This window comes from Pseudochaenichthys georgianus, chromosome 8, assembly GCF_902827115.2.
Source record: "Pseudochaenichthys georgianus chromosome 8, fPseGeo1.2, whole genome shotgun sequence".
Classification (NCBI taxonomy): Eukaryota; Metazoa; Chordata; class Actinopteri; order Perciformes; family Channichthyidae; genus Pseudochaenichthys; species Pseudochaenichthys georgianus.
In genome coordinates this window covers 34,597,975-34,620,016 of record NC_047510.2, presented here as the reverse complement: position 1 = coordinate 34,620,016, position 22,042 = coordinate 34,597,975, and the positions used below count along the sequence as shown (strand labels likewise).

The 22,042-nt window shown below is 43.1% G+C and overlaps 1 protein-coding gene across 1 annotated transcript in view; it reads right to left on the bottom strand.

The window, feature by feature from the left end:
• Nucleotides 1-22,042, bottom strand: part of LOC117450824 (transcription activator BRG1-like) — a 57,461-nt gene that overhangs the window by 26,129 nt on the left and 9,290 nt on the right. Inside the window, exons 6-25 of the mRNA XM_071204132.1 lie at nucleotides 21,763-22,018; nucleotides 21,242-21,368; nucleotides 20,533-20,706; nucleotides 18,392-18,565; nucleotides 16,629-16,799; nucleotides 16,499-16,543; nucleotides 15,477-15,607; nucleotides 13,302-13,365; nucleotides 13,062-13,207; nucleotides 10,927-11,077; nucleotides 8,816-8,979; nucleotides 8,665-8,731; nucleotides 7,437-7,547; nucleotides 6,973-7,215; nucleotides 5,604-5,717; nucleotides 3,345-3,452; nucleotides 3,163-3,249; nucleotides 2,885-2,931; nucleotides 2,635-2,801; nucleotides 258-421 (exon numbers count right to left, since the gene is read on the bottom strand). Coding sequence (XP_071060233.1) covers nucleotides 258-421; nucleotides 2,635-2,801; nucleotides 2,885-2,931; nucleotides 3,163-3,249; nucleotides 3,345-3,452; nucleotides 5,604-5,717; nucleotides 6,973-7,215; nucleotides 7,437-7,547; nucleotides 8,665-8,731; nucleotides 8,816-8,979; nucleotides 10,927-11,077; nucleotides 13,062-13,207; nucleotides 13,302-13,365; nucleotides 15,477-15,607; nucleotides 16,499-16,543; nucleotides 16,629-16,799; nucleotides 18,392-18,565; nucleotides 20,533-20,706; nucleotides 21,242-21,368; nucleotides 21,763-22,018 — 2,711 coding nt within the window. The remainder of the gene's footprint in view (nucleotides 1-257; nucleotides 422-2,634; nucleotides 2,802-2,884; nucleotides 2,932-3,162; nucleotides 3,250-3,344; nucleotides 3,453-5,603; nucleotides 5,718-6,972; nucleotides 7,216-7,436; nucleotides 7,548-8,664; nucleotides 8,732-8,815; nucleotides 8,980-10,926; nucleotides 11,078-13,061; nucleotides 13,208-13,301; nucleotides 13,366-15,476; nucleotides 15,608-16,498; nucleotides 16,544-16,628; nucleotides 16,800-18,391; nucleotides 18,566-20,532; nucleotides 20,707-21,241; nucleotides 21,369-21,762; nucleotides 22,019-22,042) is intronic.

Here is a 22,042-nt window from a genome sequence, read left to right as displayed (position 1 = left end):
ATCGGGTCTTGTTTTGGACAAAGCATCATCTTGTTGAGTCAAAACATCTTATTTCGAGTTGTATCTCAGATGAAACATATCTTTTTACATATTATTAGAAAATCAAGACTAACATCAAGACATCAAAGCAAGCTAATTTTCACTTGTTCCATTGGCAGATGTTTGAACTTATTTCAAGTGAGAACAGCTTGTTTTTGGAGCAGCATTGTTTCCAGTGTACACTCGTATGCTTCTGCTCAATGAGGTTATCTCAGTACCTGATGGGGGTTCCAGTCGCTGTCGTAGATGACCACGGTGTCAGCTGACTGCAGGTTGAGGCCCAGACCTCCAGCCCTGGTGCTCAGCAGGAACACAAAGTTGTCCGAGGCCGGGTCGTTGAAGGTCTTCAGGAGCATCCCGCGGTCCTCTGCCTTAGTGGTTCCTGTGGGGGGAGGAGAGATGGAGAGTGTGAAGAAATAATAATAATAATAAAGCTTCATTTTTCATACCACACATGCAGCTCAGAGTGCTTTACAAAATTGCGACACATTACAAGTTAAAAATAAACACAAAATTCCCTTCAGATTATTTGTTAAAGGTCCCAAACCCTCAAAGTACACCCTGTAGCGAGTAAAACTCTAACACAGAAAATACCTCCCCAAAACGCCTCGTTGGAGATACGTCACTGTCCATTGTTTACTTCCTGTGTATCTTGACGTAGGAATGGCCAGTAGCCGCGCCCAGAGCTATGACGCGATACGGTCATGCGTTACCCGGAACCAAATGGACCAATCCGTGGAGCCGTTACGTTAAGCCCCCGCTGATTGGTCCAAATTGACCAATCCACGGACTTCCTCACACACTCAGTGCAGGCAGCTCAGCTGATCTCTCCTCCCTGGCTGCAGGCTGAAAACAGACAGTTGGTGATCGCGGCGAAATCCTCTCTGCAGACCCATTCTCACAGCGTCTATCAACCTGTTTCTTACTCAATATCAAGCCACACTTATTGTTTTTACTTCGGCTGTGACTTGGTGTGTGCTCAGGGTGAGTTTCGCTGTGTATCGCTAAACAAGGAAACAACACCTCCACGGAGCTCAGCGCGATTCTCAACGTCCCGACCAATCAGAGCACACTGTGCTCACAGGGAGGGTGGGGGCTGGAGCTATTGGAGCTACAACGAGCCGTTAAAGGCAGAGAGTGAAATTCAGTGAATACACGTAGTTTACAGAGATGCTGTGAGAAACCAATGTGAGTTTGGAAAATTGCACAATATAAATCTATTCTAGTAGATCTCAACAATGGAATTATGATCAGTGGAAATGGCCATGACATGGGACCTTTAAGAACTTTACAGGTTCATGCAGCAAAATATAACATTTTAACAGGTTAGGAGACACAAGGAGGTAAAAGGTATATGATAATAAAAAGGGAATCTTTGAGGCAAACAAACATTTATGATACTTACACATTTTGTTCAGCAGGAAAATCTACCCACATTAACACCTCTTAATAATTTCTGAAGTAAAAAGCTAATGTTGGGCTATAAAGGAACTACAGCACGGTCACATGACTTCACGTCACCACCGCTAAGCTAAAGGTGGCTAATGTTGGGCTATAAAGGAACTACAGCACGGTCACATGACCTCACGTCACCACTGCTAAGCTAAAGGTGGCTAATGTTGGGCTATAAAGGAACTACAGCACGGTCACATGACCTCACGTCACCACTGCTAAGCTAAAGGTGGCTAATGTTGGGCTATAAAGGAACTACAGCACGGTCACATGACCTCACGTCACCACTGCTAAGCTAAAGGAGGCTAATGTTGGGCTATAAAGGAACTACAGCACGGTCACATGACTTCACGTCACCACCGCTAAGCTAAAGGAGGCTAATGTTGGGCTATAAAGGAACTACAGCACGGTCACATGACTCACGTCACCACTGCTAAGCTAAAGGTGGCTAATGTTGGGCTATAAAGGAACTACAGCACGGTCACATGACTTCACGTCACCACTGCTAAGCTAAAGGTGGCTAATGTTGGGCTATAAAGGAACTACAGCACGGTCACATGACCTCACGTCACCACTGCTAAGCTAAAGGTGGCTAATGTTGGGCTATAAAGGAACTACAGCACGGTCACATGACTTCACGTCACCACCGCTAAGCTAAAGGAGGCTAATGTTGGGCTATAAAGGAACTACAGCACGGTCACATGACTTCACGTCACCACCGCTAAGCTAAAGGTGGCTAATGTTGGGCTATAAGGAACTACAGCACGGTCACATGACTCACGTCACCACGCTAAGCTAAAGGGGCTAATGTTGGGCTATAAGGAACTAAGCACGGTCACATGACTTCACGTCACCACCGCTAAGCTAAAGGTGGCTAATGTTGGGCTTAAGGAACTAAGCACGGTCACATGACTTCACTCACCACCGCTAAGCTAAAGGAGGCTAATGTTGGGCTATAAGGAACTAAGCACGGTCACATGACTTACGTCACCACCGCTAAGCTAAAGGAGGCTAATGTTGGGCTATAAAGGAACTACAGCACGGTCACATGACTTCACGTCACCACCGCTAAGCTAAAGGTGGCTAATGTTGGGCTATACAGGAACTATCAGAGATGTAATTAGTGGTCAGGAGGAGTCTCACCGTCCAGACGCAGGTACTTGAAGCCTCGGAAGGCGAAGTAGTCCTCCATGATGGTCATGAGCGTGGTCATCTGACAGAAGAGCAGTACCTTGTGGTTGGTGGCACACAGCTTGGGCAGGATTCGATCCAGCAGCTCAAATTTACCAGAGGCGCGGTACAGGTCGGGGCTGGGCGGGTAGAAATGAACAGAATGAGACAATATATTTCCACTTCCTGTGACCAAACATAAACCACATCAAGATGTACTCACCCGCTCACGACTCCTCCAGAGTAGCCGAGATGCTCAGAGAAAGACTCCTGTAACACAAATGAAAAAGCGGTCATATATTTACATTGATAGGAATGCCATATAAAGAGTGCCAGAATAAAACCATTTAAACAAACCACAGCTCATGCAGGTCTGTCTGGGTCGTTACATTTTTATTACGAGTGCTAATGCCGACTATAAATCAAGCGACATTTTAAGAGCCAGACAAAAGCCTCAGTTTCTAATCTTCTTGTGAGCTTTAGATATAATGTGTAGGTTACCTCGATGTGCTGGAACATGTAGGGGTGGTTGCAGATTTTCCTCAGCTGCATGATAGTGTTCATCAGGGTCTTCGTGCCACCTTTACCCTGAAGAAGGAAAAACAAAACGCCTTTTAGTCTCGGTTTTTTGGCTTTAAAGTTGTTAATATAATAATAATAATATTAATAATAAGTCTTCTCACCTTCTTGTCTTTTTCCGAGCCGTCAGTGAGCAGCACTCCCTTGGCCTGCATGTGTCTGTAGAGAACTCTCTGCAGGGACGACATGTCGCACTTTATCACGTACTCCACCTGCAAGACAACAAGAGGGGGAGATTAGCAAAGACCACACATTATACAGAGCTGGGAAGTCGTGGAGTACAAATACTTTGTTACTGTATTAAGTACATGTTTCTGGTATCTTTACTCCACTACTTATTTTTCTGACCACTTTTTATTTTGACTTCTTACATGTTGAACTCAAATACCTGTACTTTCTACTTCTCACATGTTGAACCCAAATACCTGTACTTTCTACTTCTCTCATGTTGAACTCAAATACCTGTACTTTCTACTTCTTACACGTTGAACACAAATACCTGTACTTTCTACTTCTCACATGTTGAACTCAAATACCTGTACTTTCTACTTCTCACATGTTGAACTCAAATACCTGTACTTTCTACTTCTTACATGTTGAACTCAAATACCTGTACTTTCTACTTCTTACATGTTGAACTCAAATACCTGTACTTTCTACTTCTCACATGTTTAACTCAAATACCTGTACTTTCTACTTCTTACATGTTGAACTCAAATACCTGTACTTTCTACTTCTTACATGTTGAACTCAAATACCTGTACTTTCTACTTCTTACATGTTGAACACAAATACCTGTACTTTCTACTTCTCACATGTTGAACTCAAATACCTGTACTTTCTACTTCTTACATGTTGAACTCAAATACCTGTACTTTCTACTTCTCACATGTTGAACTCAAATACCTGTACTTTCTACTTCTTACATGTTGAACTCTAATACCTGTACTTTCTACTTCTCACATGTTGAACTCAAATACCTGTACTTTCTACTTCTTACATGTTGAACACAAATACCTGTACTTTCTACTTCTCACATGTTGAACTCAAATACCTGTACTTTCTACTTCTTACATGTTGAACTCAAATACCTGTACTTTCTACTTCTTACATGTTGAACTCAAATACCTGTACTTTCTACTTCTTACATGTTGAACACAAATACCTGTACTTTCTACTTCTCACATGTTGAACCCAAATACCTGTACTTTCTACTTCTTACATGTTGAACTCAAATACCTGTACTTTCTACTTCTTACATGTTGAACCCAAATACCTGTACTTTCTACTTCTTACATGTTGAACTCAAATACCTGTACTTTCTACTTCTTACATGTTGAACACAAATACCTGTACTTTCTACTTCTCACATGTTGAACTCAAATACCTGTACTTTCTACTTCTTACATGTTGAACCCAAATACCTGTACTTTCTACTTCTCACATGTTGAACTCAAATACCTGTACTTTCTACTTCTTACATGTTGAACTCAAATACCTGTACTTTCTACTTCTTACATGTTGAACACAAATACCTGTACTTTCTACTTCTCACATGTTGAACCCAAATACCTGTACTTTCTACTTCTTACATGTTGAACCCAAATACCTGTACTTTCTACTTCTCACATGTTGAACCAAAATACCTGTACTTTCTACTTCTTACATGTTGAACTCAAATACCTGTACTTTCTACTTCTTACATGTTGAACTCAAATACCTGTACTTTCTACTTCTTACATGTTGAACTCAAATACCTGTACTTTCTACTTCTTACATGTTGAACCCAAATACCTGTACTTTCTACTTCTCACATGTTGAACTCAAATACCTGTACTTTCTACTTCTCACATGTTGAACTCAAATACCTGTACTTTCTACTTCTTACATGTTGAACTCAAATACCTGTACTTTCTACTTCTTAAATGTTGAACCTAAATACCTGTACTTTCTACTTCTTTCATGTTGAACACAAATACCTGTACTTTCTACTTCTCACATGTTGAACCCAAATACCTGTACTTTCTACTTCTCACATGTTGAACCAAAATACCTGTACTTTCTACTTCTTACATGTTGAACCCAAATACCTGTACTTTCTACTTCTTACATGTTGAACCCAAATACCTGTACTTTCTATGGGTACTTTTTACTGAAGTACACTTCAAAGCCCTCTTTACTTTCGCTTGAGTAAAGTTTAGTCATTTAAGTATTTTCAAACACGAGTATCTGTACTTCTACTCGAGTAAAGGATGTGTACTTTTGCCATCTCTGTTCTTATATTGTCAATATATGAACAAGAACGTTGGGATCTGGAGCGTTAATGTTCGTGCGGGAGTGAAATCATGACGACGGAATGTTACCTTCTCCGGCAGCTGAGCCTCGACCTCTTTCTTGAGTCGGCGCAGCAGGAAGGGCCGGAGCACTTTGTGTAAACGCCTGATGATGAGGATGGTCTCTTCTTCATTCAGGTCCACCTTCGGGGGAAAGAGAAGCGAGGATGAGGAGGGAGAATTCAAACCTCAAACCGTGTACACATTTTTGAACGACAACTAGAAGAGTACTTATTAAAATTAGCTTTTGAATAGAAATAACCCCCTTCTATTGATTTTTTTTTTTTTTAAAAAGGCGTTTAATTTTCTTGCCTCTATCTGACTTGTATTGAATGTTGTCTCAGTTTCTGTTTGTGTTGTTGTTGTGTGTTATTTGCCACATCGTTAAAGCTCTTTAAGCGGCATCCTGTGTATAAAAAGCGCTATACGAACAAAGAAACATTATGAAAAATCTGCAGCTAATTGTTACGTGGAGGTCTATTTAAAAATATTACCCGGTATGTTTATGCATTAATTCTCATGACCTCCATTTCCCTGTTCCCTACCCCACGTCTCAGAATCAGGTTATCACCAGCTAGGTTGACACGTACGAGGAATTTGACTTGATGTCGTGGTGCAAAAATTAAAAACACAGATAGAACTATTTTAAGAAAACTATAATAACATTAAAAAACATAGTAAAATATCGCAGTATTTACATAGAGATAACCTTCTCTATGAGGCTCCAGATATTGTGTACATTAAGCGTCCCCTATCATTCTGTTTTTCATCAATATATCACAGGTCTCAGATATATACAGAGCCTGTCTCTGATTGGCTGAAACACCAAAGAGATCATTGCAGCATTACCCATAATCCCGTCTGTTTCAGCCCGGTTTCCAAAGTGCTGATTCTCTGTCTGTTACTTTAGATGAAAATAAGGAGGGGACATGAAGAAGAGGGGACACATGTTGATGTAGAAGAGACAGACATGTAGAAGAGGGGACACATGTTGATGTAGAAGAGACATGAAGAAGAGGGGACACATGTTGATGAAGAAGAGACATGAAGAAGAGGGGACACATGTTGATGTAGAAGAGACATGAAGAAGAGGGGACACATGTTGATGTAGAAGAGACATGAGGAAGAGGGGACACATGTTGATGTAGAAGAGACATGGAGAAGAGGGGACACATGTTGATGTAGAAGAGACATGGAGAAGAGGGGACACATGTTGATGTAGGAGAGACATGAAGAAGAGGGGACACATGTTGATGTAGAAGAGACACGGAGAAGAGGGGACATATGGTGATGTAGAAGAGACATGTTGATGTAGAAGAGACATGAAGAAGAGGGGACACATGTTGACGTAGAAGAGACACGGAGAAGTGGATGTTGCGCAATAGGCGAGTGGACCCACCTTCTCCCCGGTCATGGCGAAGGGGGCGTTGAACCACTGCTCGAAGGTGGTGCAGCTCTTGAAGATGGTGGGCAGCAGGAAGTTGAGCAGCGCCCAGAGCTCGGGCAGCTTGTTCTGCAGCGGGGTGCCGGTGAGCAGCAGGCGGCGGGGCGCCAGGTAGTGCGTGTTCAGGACCTGAGTCAGCTTACAGTGGTGGTTCTTCATCCGGTGGCCCTCGTCCACAATCATGTACTTCCAGCGGAGCTACATTTTGTAATTGTGGTTTTAATGAGTGGGGTGCCAGCCAGAAACAAGTCTGACAAATATTTCTAGTCCTTTCAATTTTTATTGTACAATGCCATGTCTTTGTTTTGCTGCTGCAACGCAAACAATACCCACATTTGGATCAATAGAGTACTATCTTAAACAATACATAAAAGACTGAAGCATGAATGACCATCTGACTCTGAAGGATGCTTCCTTACCTTAGCGAGCACCTGCTTGTCTTTGATGATGTACTCGTAGGTGGTGAGCAGCACGTTGAACTTGCCGCTGCGCAGGATGGGAAGGAACGCCCGGCGAGCAACGGGAGAGCCCTGCGGAAGAACAGCAATTATTTTAATTCATGTTCAACCACCCACACACACTATTTTACACTAATATAAGTGTAAGAATAAATAGGTTCCAATTTTAGTAAAATAAAACGTTAAAAAAGTAATAATGAAAGAAATTCTACTGGAGTTTGTATTTTTTTATAAATATCGTTAAAACTAAATTATATTGCCGAAAATATATTGTTTAGTTCTCTCTACTTGTTCATAGAGGATCATTTCACATTAAAAACAATTAGAAAAAAGTTAAAGGTCACCTATCATGCTATTTTTAGGCAATAGCACAGGTCTCAGATATATAAAAATATATAAAAACATGTCTATGAAGTGTTTTGCTCAAAATACCAAACAGATCATTCTAGCCATGCCTCATATCCCTCTGTTTCACTTCCTGTTTCTAAAGTGCTGATTTGGGGATAAAGCTTTAAAGAGGAGGGGTCTGAGCTCATGCGGGACCCGGCAGCTACCGTCTAAACTAAATGCTGCCGTGATGAAACGCCATATCATGGATTATCAAGGCTCTGAAACAGTCTGGAGCTCAAAGGCTTTCTCTCTTGCCGGTTACACCACAAGGTGAGTTCCTTTCTACTTCCTGCTTCTTCACACACATGCTCTCCAGCACAGGTTAGCTCTGAGTGTTAGCGATGCTAATGTAAACACCGACCATATTACGTCCAGAACAGTCGGGCATTGTTTCTGATAGCAACGTTTCTGATTGGGCCGTAGGTCCACATTTCAGATATTACGTCGTATCGGACGCAAATCTGGATCAGCTCCGTTGTTCCCCGTTTTTAGAGATTTGGGTACGGAGGAAAAGAGAGAGGGTTTTATTTTCTGACGCTGCGTGAGTTCCCCGACACACCGGGGACACATGGTGATGTAGAGAAGACATCAACAAGTGCATTTTGATGATAGGTCCCCTTTAAGTAACATGTGATGGGAGCAAAAAGACAGCCTGAAACAGCTTCAGGTTTTCCATCCATTGAAACTATTTCCCTCATTTATTAATCGTCCCTTTTCCTAGTTTTGCGTGATAATGCTTCGATAAAGCACCACATGACAAAAAGTGACTGACAACAATACAGAAGTCGTTTTCCCTCACCTTGTAGGACACTTTCACGACAGACGGGGCCCACTTATCAAACTCGTAGACCCAGTTCGATAAAGTTCTGAAACAAAAGACACGACAGAAACGTGAGAATTTCACATTTCATTTTGCACACGTGGCGCCGCGGGGAGGCGAGGAGTCTTACGAGAGAGGGACGATGATGAGGAAGGGCCCGTTGAGGCGCTTGTTCTCCATGAGGTAAGTGATGAGGCCGATGGTCTGGATGGTTTTCCCCAAACCCATCTCGTCGGCGAGGATACCGTTCAAGTTGTTGTTGTAGAGAGACACCAGCCACTCCAAGCCTTTAACCTGAGCGGAGAGGAGTCACAGTCAGATACATCAACGCCAAACACTACCGTCTGACTCCATCATCATCATCATCATCATCATCATCATCATCATCATCATGGCAGTTACAGGGAGTAGTCAACATTCGCAATAAGCGAACAGTATACATTGAAACCCTCCCCGTCTCATTTTATGTAGTTCTTTACATCAACGCTTTTTGCACTACTTTTTATTTTGTATTTTATTATATACGTTGTTGGAGGAGCTCAGGTCAGAAGAACTGCGTTCCCATTTCTACACTCTAGCTTCGTGACGATAAAACCTTTGAATCTTATAAAATGTTTCGTAACAGAGGCATCGTTGACTTAGTGAGGGGCGACCCGGCAGGTGTAATACCAGTCAGACGAACGTAGGGCTGCTCAATTCATCGTATTTTAAATCGCTGTGAAGAAGAAGCCTTCATCCCAGCTGGCATAGGGGCATGGGGTAAAAGGCACACATTAATAACCTAGCTGGACATTGATAAAATAAAACGTATTCGTTCAAAACAGATTTAGTGGAAGTCTTTTTACAAGTACCCTGCTTACCCTCTCCTTCAAGGTTGTGAAGGACAAACAGAGCCACAGGAAGAAGCAGCCTTAAGTAGAGGCTCGATCAGTGCTGTGCTCAATTGGAGCATACCATGTAGTGCATGGGCGCGGGTGGCACTTTTCTTGCGAGTGTAAACATGTTATTGTTTGGGGCTTCTGTGGTCAGAAAGAGATCATATGTTGACATATTTTGATTTGTTGTGTTTGGGTAATTTGTCTTGCATTGTGAATGTGTTTGTAGATTAGAATGACATTAGTTAGGGTATACATAGTGGATTGTCCTAGGGGGAGGGGCTTAACATGTATACAACCCTGGCCACAAGTGTTTTGGGGAGCTGACTGTGGCGGTAGAGCAGAGAGGGATCAGTTATATGTCCTGGACCTGGATGTATGAGGTTTTTGTTTTCTTCCTGTACAATCCTGGTTACTTTGTGTTTTTTCAGCTGTCAAGAAAAGCACCTAAGGATACATTTTTGGTGACTCTAGCCATCTTATTTAATTCCTAGTTTTCTCATCGAACCTTTTTGTAACAATCGCGATTATGGCTTACGAAAATAACGCAATCGAAATAAACTTTTTTTTTTTTTTGAAATACTTTTTTTTTTTTCAGTTGAATTAAACTTAAAGTTCACGGTAATCAACTGTTAAAAACAAACTGTTCACATTTTATTTCTCAAATACATGGATGTTTTCAAAGTCAATGAATAATCGCATTTAATAATCGCAATTACAATTACTGACCCAAATAATCGAGACTATGATTTTTGCCATAATCGAGCAGCCGAACGAGAACATTACAATATTTTGGCAAATAGACCAAGCAGCCTTTTTCTCTTGGTGACAGAACTGGCTATCAGCTCAAGTCTATGAAATGTGGCCGTTTCTGGCGAATAAAGGAAACCCAATCCGACCGTAGCTCAGTAAGATTGTTCCATTCTTATTTAAAGCAGTCTTTTGTATCTTACTCGTCAAATTAGACACTGTCCAGATTTATTTCTCTGTCCCCTCTGCAAAACAATCTATTGGCAGAAGAGCGTTGATGTTTAAAGCCCCAACATTGTAAAGCATCCTTGGGTTTCGTGAAAGGCGCTATATACATTTAAATTATTATTATTATTAACAGACTGCTATTAGATCCACTGCATCATTGGGTATGCTTAAGAATTATCATCTCACACTACCGTCTATCAAATTGTATGTATTACTTAATTGTACTTAACAGACGGTACGTGGTTTGTCCTTGTTTGTTTTCTGTTATTTCGTTCATGTATGTCTGTGAGACGTTGCTTTTGTCGAGTCACCCTTGAACAGCGAGACGGTGCATCTCCAGGGCTTCATCCTAATAAATAAAAGTCTATATTCTCTTCAGGCCGTGTACCTGGTATTGCTTGAGCAGCCCGTTGATGAGCAGCGATGACTGTTTGTCCACCCTCTCCGTGACGGCGTGAGCCACAGCGTAATAAGACTGCAGGCCGCGTTCAAAGCTGGCGGCCGTGCCGTACTCGTCATCCACATCCTGCTTGGCGTGTCTGGAGGAGGACGAAAGACAGGACAACATATAATGAGATATTGACAAACAATGGGAAAGCAATAGCCAACATATTATTAGAGTTATAGAGTGCTGCAGGAATCGGTCCTCAAACACAGAAAGATTAGCACTTTCTGTTTTCTCGTCACAAAGGCAACATATTTGTGAATTTGTTAGCCTGAGAATAAGGTCTGCGGTTACAACAAGCTGAAGAGATTTTAACGTTTTGTTCTACGACATAAAATAAAAAAATGGTGGTCGCTAACAAGTGTCTAAATGAGACGACTAAACGTCATCACGTCCAACATTAGCCGCCTTTAGCTTAGCGGTGGTCACGTGAAGTCATGTGACCGTGCTGTAGTTCCTTTATAGCCCAGCATTAGCCACCTTTAGCTTAGCGGTGGTGACGTGAAGTCATGTGACCGTGCTGTAGTTCCTTTATAGCCCAACATTAGCCACCTTTAGCTTAGCGGTGGTGACGTGAAGTCATGTGACCGAGCTGTAGTTCCTTTATAGCCCAACATTAGCCACCTTAGCTTAGCGGTGGTAACGAGAAGTCATGTGACCGTGCTGTAGTTCCTTTATAGCCTAACATTAGCCGCCTTTAGCTTAGCGGTGGTGACGGGAAGTCATGTGACCGTGCTGTAGTTCCTTTATAGCCCAACATTAGCCACCTTTAGCTTAGCGGTGGTGACGTGAAGTCATGTGACCGTGCTGTAGTTCCTTTATAGCCCAACATTAGCCTCCTTTAGCTTAGCGGTGGTGACGTGAAGTCATGTGACCGAGCTGTAGTTCCTTTATAGCCCAACATTAGCCACCATTAGCTTAGCGGTGGTAACGAGAAGTCATGTGACCGTGCTGTAGTTCCTTTATAGCCCAACATTAGCCACCTTTAGCTTAGCGGTGGTGACGTGAAGTCATGTGACCGTGCTGTAGTTTCTTTATAGCCCAACATTAGCCACCTTTAGCTTAGCGGTGGTGATGTGAAGTCATGTGACCGTGCTGTAGTTCCTTTATAGCCCAACATTAGCCTCCTTTAGCTTAGCGGTGGTGACGTGAAGTCATGTGACCGTGCTGTAGTTCCTTTATAGCCCAGCATTAGCCACCTTTAGCTTAGCGGTGGTGACGTGAAGTCATGTGACCGTGCTGTAGTTCCTTTATAGCCCAACATTAGCCACCTTTAGCTTAGCGGTGGTGACGTGAAGTCATGTGACCAAGCTGTAGTTCCTTTATAGCCCAACATTAGCCACCATTAGCTTAGCGGTGGTAACGAGAAGTCATGTGACCGTGCTGTAGTTCCTTTATAGCCTAACATTAGCCGCCTTTAGCTTAGCGGTGGTGACGGGAAGTCATGTGACCGTGCTGTAGTTCCTTTATAGCCCAACATTAGCCACCTTTAGCTTAGCGGTGGTGACGTGAAGTCATGTGACCGTGCTGTAGTTCCTTTATAGCCCAACATTAGCCTCCTTTAGCTTAGCGGTGGTGACGTGAAGTCATGTGACCGAGCTGTAGTTCCTTTATAGCCCAACATTAGCCACCATTAGCTTAGCGGTGGTAACGAGAAGTCATGTGACCGTGCTGTAGTTCCTTTATAGCCCAACATTAGCCACCATTAGCTTAGCGGTGGTAACGAGAAGTCATGTGACCGTGCTGTAGTTCCTTTATAGCCCAACATTAGCCACCTTTAGCTTAGCGGTGGTGACGGGAAGTCATGTGACCGTGCTGTAGTTCCATTAAAGCCCAACGTTAGCTTTTTACTTCAGAAATCATAAAGTGGTGTTAATATGTGGAGATCATCCTGCTGAACACAACATTTATGAATCACAATCGTTTGTTTGACAGATTATATCCTGCAAAAACCCCAAAATCCCATTAGCTTTTTGTGGAGAGAACCAAGGAGATGCTAACTTCTGGATCGGCCTACAAAGGTACATCTCCAATGCACCACTCTATGACAGGGGGATCTATTAACACCAAAATCTTACTCGATGATGTGCAGGACGTCCGTTTCATTGACTTCATCACTGTCGGGGTGGGGGATCTTCTTCGTCTCTACAGGTGGCACTACCACTACTGGAGCGACGACGACTACTGGAATCGCAGAGGTGTGAGGCTGCTCCTCTTCTTCTCCCTGAGATGGAAATAAAGGGAGATCAGGAAACTGTGTGCAGGAAATGACAGGTGGGCATTTGGTTTTTTAACGTAGAGATCAACGTGTCCCATACCTCGTCTTCGTACTCGTCTTCTGAGCCGCTCTCTTCACTGTCTGAACGCGGCGCAACTTCGTATCTGCAACACAAGGAACACATTTTTTAGACAAAGTGAAAATAGCTAATTACTTGATGTACCGTACTTCCCGGACTATAAGCCGCGACTTTTTCCCCCCCCATTTTCTTTGTCCAGCTAACGGCCACTAGGGAACCTCCTAAATCTATGGATTTTACAGGTAACATTAACCACCTTTAACTCTATGGGCTCTATGACCGGTCCGCGCCCGCCACCTCTAAGGGGCGGGAAAAGCTGGAGGCCGGAAAAGAGTGAGACAGGTAGCGCGCCAAAGTAAAAGTGGAACCGAGAGACAGAACGAGAGCAAGACAGACGGACAATTTAGCTGCTACGGCTTATATGCAGGTGCGCTTCATAGTCCGAAAAGTACGGTAGTTACTTTATTAGTTGCGTCTGAATTGTACTTGATCAGTGGCGACTGGTCATTAGGGGCAGGCACAGCCCCACCTAGTGTCAGCAGAAAAACACCACTGCACTTGAGTAATAATTTAATTTATAAGCGCACTTTTCATGTGAACAAAACTGAAAGTGCTACAGAGTGAAAGGGTTGAAACAAAACAACAACAAAAAGATATATATATGATAAAGTAAACAACAGAATAAAAACAGTGACGTTTAGGCCACACACACACACACACACACACACACACAATTTTAAAGATCTAGTAAAAGGCTATTCTAAAAAGATGCATTTTTAGGCCTTTTTTTAAAAGTGTCCTCAGAGTAGAAATATAAAGTACCATAAAATATCTCAAAATATACAGTAAGCACAGTTCTTGAGTAAATGTACTAGGGCTGAGCGATATACCGTGTCATGGCGATAACCGCGATATTCACACCGCAGGGACGTGCGGTTTTATTCATTTTTTTAAAATGCTAACGCACTTTAGCACAGAATTCAAAATAAAGATACCCTTATTACTTATCGAAACTGCACATACAATATATCCGATTAAAGCTGAGACTCCACAGATTATTTATGTATAGTATCTGAGCGATCCGATCTCGCGACAGGGGAAGCAAACACAGACATCACAACACGTACCTTTTTACGTAGCTTCTAGGGAGATGTCTCACCGTAGCTGTCAATCTGATCAAAAGACGTGTTCAATGGCATTAAAACGAGAAACAACGCGGCTGAATCGGTTGATCCGTAGGTTGATAATGTATCTGTGGCTTTGAAGCAATTGTTTATAATCCATAATTCCATTTTAATGTAAAAATCGGAGCACAAAAGTTAGCTGCTAATGGTAGCCACCAGAGTGTATGCAGCTTCCGGTTTTGGCTACGCGTCACTCTCACTCCTTATTTGGTAGTGTGTGTGTGTGTGTGTGTGTGTGTGTTAGACTGCCGCATAGCCAAGACCGGAAGCAGCAGCCACTCTGGTGGCTACCATTAGCAGCTAACTTTTGCTCTGCGATATTTACATAAAAATGGAATTATGGATTATAAATTAAATCATTTTAAAGACGTTAAAAACCTATGGATTAACCGATTCAGCCGCGTCTTTTCTCGTTTTAATGCCATTGAACACGTCTTTTGATCCGATTGACAGCTACGGTGAGACGATCTCCCTAGAAGCTCCGTAAAGGTACGTGTTGTGATGTCTGTATTTGCTTCCCCTGTCCGAGTCCGGATCACTCAGTGATGAAACTATATCCCTGCATGATCTGTGGAACCTCAGCTTTAATCGGATATCTTCTAAGTGCAGCTACGATGAGTAATCAGGGTACTTTTATCTTGAGTTCTGTGCCAAAGTCCATTAGCATTTTTCGTTCAGGGGTCAGTTAGATGCTTCTTATGAGACTTGTGTTTTGTTTTGGTAAACATGGTTTGTATCGTCAGTTAGCTGAGATTATTCCCGTTAATCTGGTATAACACATTAATAGGTTCTTAAATATTAAGATCCCCTGAGACACAGTGTCGTGAAAAAAAAAAGTAAAGTACCCGTCGGGACCTTGGGGCTTAACAGGTTAAAAAAAAAACGCAATATATATCGCAGGGGAACAAAAAACCGCAGTGTCAGTTTTTTCAATATCGTGCAGCCCTACCATGCACCACATGTTTCATTACATCCCACTATGGCTATTACATGAGCACCATGGTGCACTGACCCTGGGTTCATCTCCAGCCAGGTCTCCAGCTGCCCGGACTTCGGAGCCTCCATGCCCGCCAGGATCTTCCCGCTGTCGGTGTGGATGACCTTCACCGGCAGGTCGCTCATCTGACTCGTCTCATCCAGCGGCTGCGAGAGGAAGAAGATAAAGCACACGAACAATCCACATCGGGTTCAATGTTGTTTTGAGAAACGCCCTCTGGAGGCGAACACCGGGACTTTAGGCTTTGGAGACCATTTACTTTCACAACAACCTATACAACACTATATGGAAAGGGAATGGGGCCTCTTTAAAATGACTTTACCCAAGACTTTATTGACCAAGAAAGGTCTAAAATTCATTTATCATCTTACTTAAAGGTCTCCTATCATGCAAAATGCACTTGTTGATGTCTTCTCTACATCAACATGTGTCCCCGGTGTGTCGGAACTCACGCAGCGTCAGGAAATAAAACCCTCTCTCTTTTCCTCCGTACCCAAATCTCTAAAAACGGGGAACAACGGAGCTGATCCAGATTTGCGTCCGATACGACGTAACATCTGAAATGTGGACCCACGGCCCAATCAGAAACGTTGCTATCAGAAACAATGCCCGACTGCTTTGGACGTAATATGGTCGGTGTTGACATTAGCATCGCTAGCACTCAGAGCTAACCTGTGCTGGAGAGCATGTGTGTGAAGAAGCAGGAAGTAGTGTTTCATCACGGCAGCATTTAGTTTAGACGGTAGCTGCCGGGTCCCGCATGAGCTCAGACCCATACTTTTTTATTTTTTAAAGCTTTATCCCCATAATCAGCACTTTTGAAACAGGAAGTGAAATAGAGGGATATGAGGCATGGCTAGAATGGGTGATCTGTTCATAGACATGTTTTATATGTCTGAGACCTGTGCTGTTGCCTAAACATAGCATGATAGGTGACCTTTAATTAAACTAAAACAATCTTAACTTACTAAAAAGTAGCAAGGACATTTAAAATGATAACATAACAAAATGACGTAATAACCCCATTCCAGACTCACCTCTCCATCTGGTCCCAGCCCTCCTCCCTCTGTCGGCTCTGGCTTCTGAAAACATGAGGAAAACAAGCTGTAAGTCCACGTGCGATTCAGACTGCTGGAGAAGCGCCTCACACAGTCTCCTAAATCGTACCTTCTTTTTCTTCTTCTTCTTCTTCTTCTCTTTGAGCGCCTGCACGGCCTTGTGAGCGCGCACCAGGTCCGTGAGGTTGGCCACGTACTCGTCCGTCTGCTGCAGCAGGTAGGCCAGCCGCTTGTCCTTCTTCTGATCGATCAGCTTACGGTACCCCTCCTCATCCTCAGCCTGACGAAGAGCCACAGAGAGGGGTTCAGTGTTAGAAGAGGAAAGCATCAGAGGATTGTTTCCCCCGAATAACCTGTCCCTATCGTTTGTGTCCACTTTAATTGTCTTCTCCACGATGGTATGTTTGTATCATGTTCTGTTGCTTTGACCTCTCGGAATATTTAACAAATTGTACGGTGTCCTTGGCCGCCAGCACTTAGTTCCCCCATGGAACTGAGAACAGATCACGTTCACCCCGGAATAAGATCCCTGAGGGAAGATTAGGCAAATGAAGCCGCTGACGTCACTTCTTCTTCTTCTGCTTTGGGTTTACTGGCAGGCCGCAAACAACTTCACGGCGCATACTGCCACCCGGAGTCCCCGGCCGGAAGTCCCCGGAGTTGGGGACTGGCTTCAGTAGAAGCTGCTGGGACTCCCAGCAGCTTCTACTGAAGCCTTCCGAGAAAGGCCTTCCGAGTAAAGGCCTCTCTAGCAGGCACTAAAAAGGGGGGAAAGTTCTCATGAACCAAGTTCTCTTTTTGGTGTGAACGCAAACTCCCAGGAACTCTGGGAACTAAACGGGAAAAGTACTCTGGTGTGAACGCGCCTCTTGGGTGTCAGCCTTTAAAATAGAGCTCTAAAACTGTTTTGTATTTAAGTTTACCTTATTATTATATTAGTTTATTCAACAGTGCACGTTAAGCGACATTGCTGTAAATGTGGCAGAGTTCACGAGGAGGCTGTTTCTCTTCTGTAGTTAATAGACGTTTAAGATTCATTGTAAAAACTAATATTTTAAAATATAAAAAGTTAATGTCCTCAGTGGATAGTGCGCAGGGGGGTAGCAAGTTCAAACCCCACTGCAGTCAGCATGTCCCGGTCACTTCACCCCACATTGCTCCAGTGGGTAATGTCCACAGTACTGAATGTGTGCACGTTGCTTTGGGGACACGCAATGAAATAAAATCATAAAAAAATGAAACATAAAAGGCTCACAAAACAGGATAACTATTTAAGAAAAGATAATAGGAAAAGTGCAGTGACTTCTAAGTGCTTATTAAGTATCTTCTAAATAAACTGTATTTATTACGTAATTAACAGTTGCATTAATAAGCAGTGCTCTAAATGAGAGGCTTGTATCCATTTGCAGATTCTACAAAGTCGCCCTAAAAACAAGCCGGGGGTTTTCTAGAAAGACACGGCATTAGGCGTGGCGCTGATTATGTCAAGAACATGCCGCCTGTATACAAGATGTCGCCGCGGACGTAAACAACAACGAGCTGCGTAGAGACAAAGCCGCCTGACGCTCGACTTGACACCAATTTCATATTTCCGGAGTGATTTTACAGTCTGTGGCAAACACGGGTTAACATTTCACGGGGAAAATCGGCATCTTTGTATGAAGGCCTAGCGCCCCCGTTTCCCTGGCTACACCCGGCAAGCGAGAATATTTAAAAAACAACAAGATAATCAAATTTTTTAAAAACACGCAGAGAGGCTAACAACAGGCTTTGGAGCTCCACGCGAGTGCAGCTTTAACAGAGAACGCCGATCGACAGGAAGGCGGGATAATGCCTCTCCCTCCCTCTCCCGCCATTAGCTCCGAGTCTCACCATGAGCCTCCTCATCCTCTCCTTCTCGATGCGCTCGTTCTCCTTCTTCTGCTCGCGCTCCGTGTTGGCGTGGTACGTGGCCACGGCCTTCGTTGCCTTCTGGATCTTGGCTGTGATGGAGCGGTGGTACTCCTTGAAGTCCTTGGCGTGCTGCAGGATGCTGTTGAGGTATTCCTGACGACGGCAAAAACAAAGATAAACATCTTTAAGGTTCTAGAATATCTGAAAGTCATTCTATCACGACGTGCTTTAGTGGCACGACTGGCAGGTGAGCGATACCGCCAAAGCGTTAATTTGTTATTTTGTATTGATTGTTGTGTTTTATCTCAATGTGTGTGTCGATTGTATACATATTATATATTTAGGTTATTGTATTTGGGATTGTTGGAAACGTTATTTCGATCTCTCCGTCTGTAAATAAACATGGAGAAGCAGCGTTCAGTTATTATGCTCCAAACATCTGGAACAAACTCCCAGAAACCTGCAGGTCCGCTGCAACTCTGACTACTTTCAAATCCAGGCTGAAGACTTTTCTTTTTGTCGCTGCTTTTAATTGAACTATTCACATCTTAAACTGCACTGTACCTTTTATTATCTTTACTTTTTAATGCCATTTTCTTAATGTCTTTCCTTTTCGTAAAGCACTTTGAGTTGCCTTGTTGAGTCCCCCCGTAGGTAAAGTCTTTATTGGGGTTAAAGTCCTCGATGTGACGTTTTGGTTTCAAGGCCCTGGTTCGCGGAGGATACCAAAAAAGTCCTAGAAAAGACAACTTAAACGTAACTAATGTGCATTTAAAGAAAAAAGGAATAGTTTTGGCGAAAACTAAAAAGGTACCATGGGGTACAGGAATTAGTTTTGGTTTCAAGACCCTGGTTCACGGAGGATACCAAAAAAGTCCTAGAAAGACAAAGTAAACTTAAAGGTAGGTAAGAATGGAGAAACCGGCTCGAGGGCGCTAGAATTTGAAAATACACAACCGGAGAAAATCTGCCACTTCCTCACAGAGCCCCTCCTCCAACACACACGCACGCACGCGCACATGACCAATGAGGGCACGAGAGAAGTCTGTGCCCCGATGGAAGGCTGACAGGCAGGTAGGCCACCCAGTTACTTTAGCCGGCTCAGATGATTGGTCGTGCTTTTTACAGCGCCACGGCTTCCACTGATGAAGTTTTTTTTAATGTATTTATTGTCAAAGCACTTCAGATATTCATTGCTATCGGGATGTTAAGAGCATTCCATGGAATATAACAACAAGTGTGTCTGAAGTGAATTATTTACCCCGCCTTTAAAGGTGGGGTAGGTAAGTTTCAGAAACCGGCTCGAGATACACTTTTTGTTATATTCCATGGAATGCTCTTAACATCCCGATAGCAATGAATATCTGAAGTGCTTTGACAAAACATCCATACAAAAATGTCATCTGTAGAAGCCGTAATACTGTAAAAAGTACAACCAATCCGATTGGATGGCCTACCTGCCTGTCAGCCTTCCATCGGGGCACAAACTTCTCTCGTGCCCTCATTGGTCATGTGCGCGTTCGTGTGTGTTGGAGGAGGGGCTCTGTGAGGAAGGGGCAGATTTTCTCCAGTTGTGTATTTTCAAATTCTAGCAATCTCGAGCCGGTTTCTCAAACTTACCTACCCACCTTTAAGTGTGTGCATTTAAAAATAAAAAAGAGGAATAGTTTCGGCGAAAACTAAAAAAGGTACCATGGGGTCAGATTGTGATTTTCCAAAGGGGGGTTCGTTCAGATGTGTGTAGCTCACACCGTCACTGTGACTCATGTATCATTGATTTTAAATAAGTATTTCTAGATATCATTTCATAATATGTTTCTTAAATGCTCTTGATGTCTTTCATTTTTGTAAAGCACTTTGAATTGCCTTGTGTTGAAATGTGCTGTATAAATAAACTTGCCTAGCAACCACACTTGACAACCATTGACATTAAAGTTAACTTTGAAAATACAATTCAATAAAGAAACAAATTTACAACAAGTATCACAAAACCTCGAGTATCAAATGCAAAAACAAACAAAGACGCGTGAAGTAGAGGAGTCATCAGCTGCACGAACAGCTGTTATGTGTTGTTGTCTCTTCGGCTCGTCTCCCTCACAGTCGAGTGTTTCGTTTCGTACCTGGTGTTTCTGCCGGCGCTTGCGCTCCTGTTCGATCTTCTGCTGCTTCTCCAGCTTCTCGGTGATGCGCGCTTCACGCAGAGACTGCCGCTTGCTGCGCTTGTAGGCTTTGGCGTTCAGAGCGGTTTCCAGCGCCGTGTCCCGACGCATGCAGACCACCACCTCCTGGCGCAGCTGCAGGACAACAACACCAGGGTCAGGGGGGATACTCATTCCACGGGAAATATACATATTTTAACGATTTTAAAATGACATTTAAAACAATGAATAATAAATTTAAAAAATTGAACCATCAGAAGTTAAAGTAATAATAAAATAAACAAAATGGAATAAAAAATGAACACAAAGAAGTTAAAGTAAGAAGGTGAAATAAAAAGTTTAAATAATTTATACAAACATATTGTTGGTTAAATAAAATAGGATCATAAATGTCACTTAAGACAAAATCAAATAAATAGTCATAAAAGTACATACAAGATTAAATATAAATATTTATACAGTCCACATTGTACTACAAAATACAACATGTATAAAATAACAATATATAAAGTGGTGTTTTAGTTTTAATTAGATATTTATGAAGTCAGGTGCAAAAAGGCGGCCATAATGAACCCTTTATTTATTCTACTAGGAACACAATGAGGGGTTAAATATAATCTATAATATATATATATAATATAATGTACTTGAGCGTTTCCTGAGTGTGTACCTGTCTCTGGAAGTTGAGCAGCCTCAGCGCCTTCAGCTCGATGGTGGCTTTGGTTCTCAGATCTCCGGCCAGAGAACCCGGAAGGTTCTCCAGCTCCTGGATCCGGTGAGCGATGCGAGCCTGAAGCCTGGAGAACACGGTAAAGGCATCAGCAACACACTCAGAGGTGTGGACGCAGTGGAGTACAAATACTTCGTTACTGCACTCACGTACATTTTTCTGGTATCAGTACTTTACTCCACTACTTATTTTTCTGACGACTTTTTACTGAAGTACACTTCAAAGCCTCTTTACTTTGACTCGAGTAAAGAAGTTTAGTCAGTACTTCTACTTTCACCAGAGTATTTTTAAACACGAGTATCTGTACTTCTACTTGAGTAAAGAAGTTTAGTCAGTACTTCTACCAGAGTATTTTTAAACACGAGTATCTGTACTTCTACTTCAGTGAAGGATGTGTGTACTTGTACCCTCTCTGATGCGCATTAAAGCTACTATACTCTTGTGTTTAGGACGCCCCCCACCTGTACTCCCTCTCCTGCAGGATCTCCACCGGGTCCAGCCCGCGGGGCTTCTGGATGGGAGTGATGCGGTTCTGCTTCTGGTGGAGCATCATGGGGGGCGGCTGGTTGGGCTGCCCGGGGCTGTGGGTCTGAAGGGGCATCACCGGGGAGGCCGCGGGGGGGACGCAGGGCGGGGCGGGGGAGGGTCTGCCGGTGGGCTGGGGGGGGATCAGCTTCTGGGGGGGGTTAGAGGGAGCGGCAGCATTCACCATCGGCCCTGGAGAGAGGAAGCAGAGGGTCA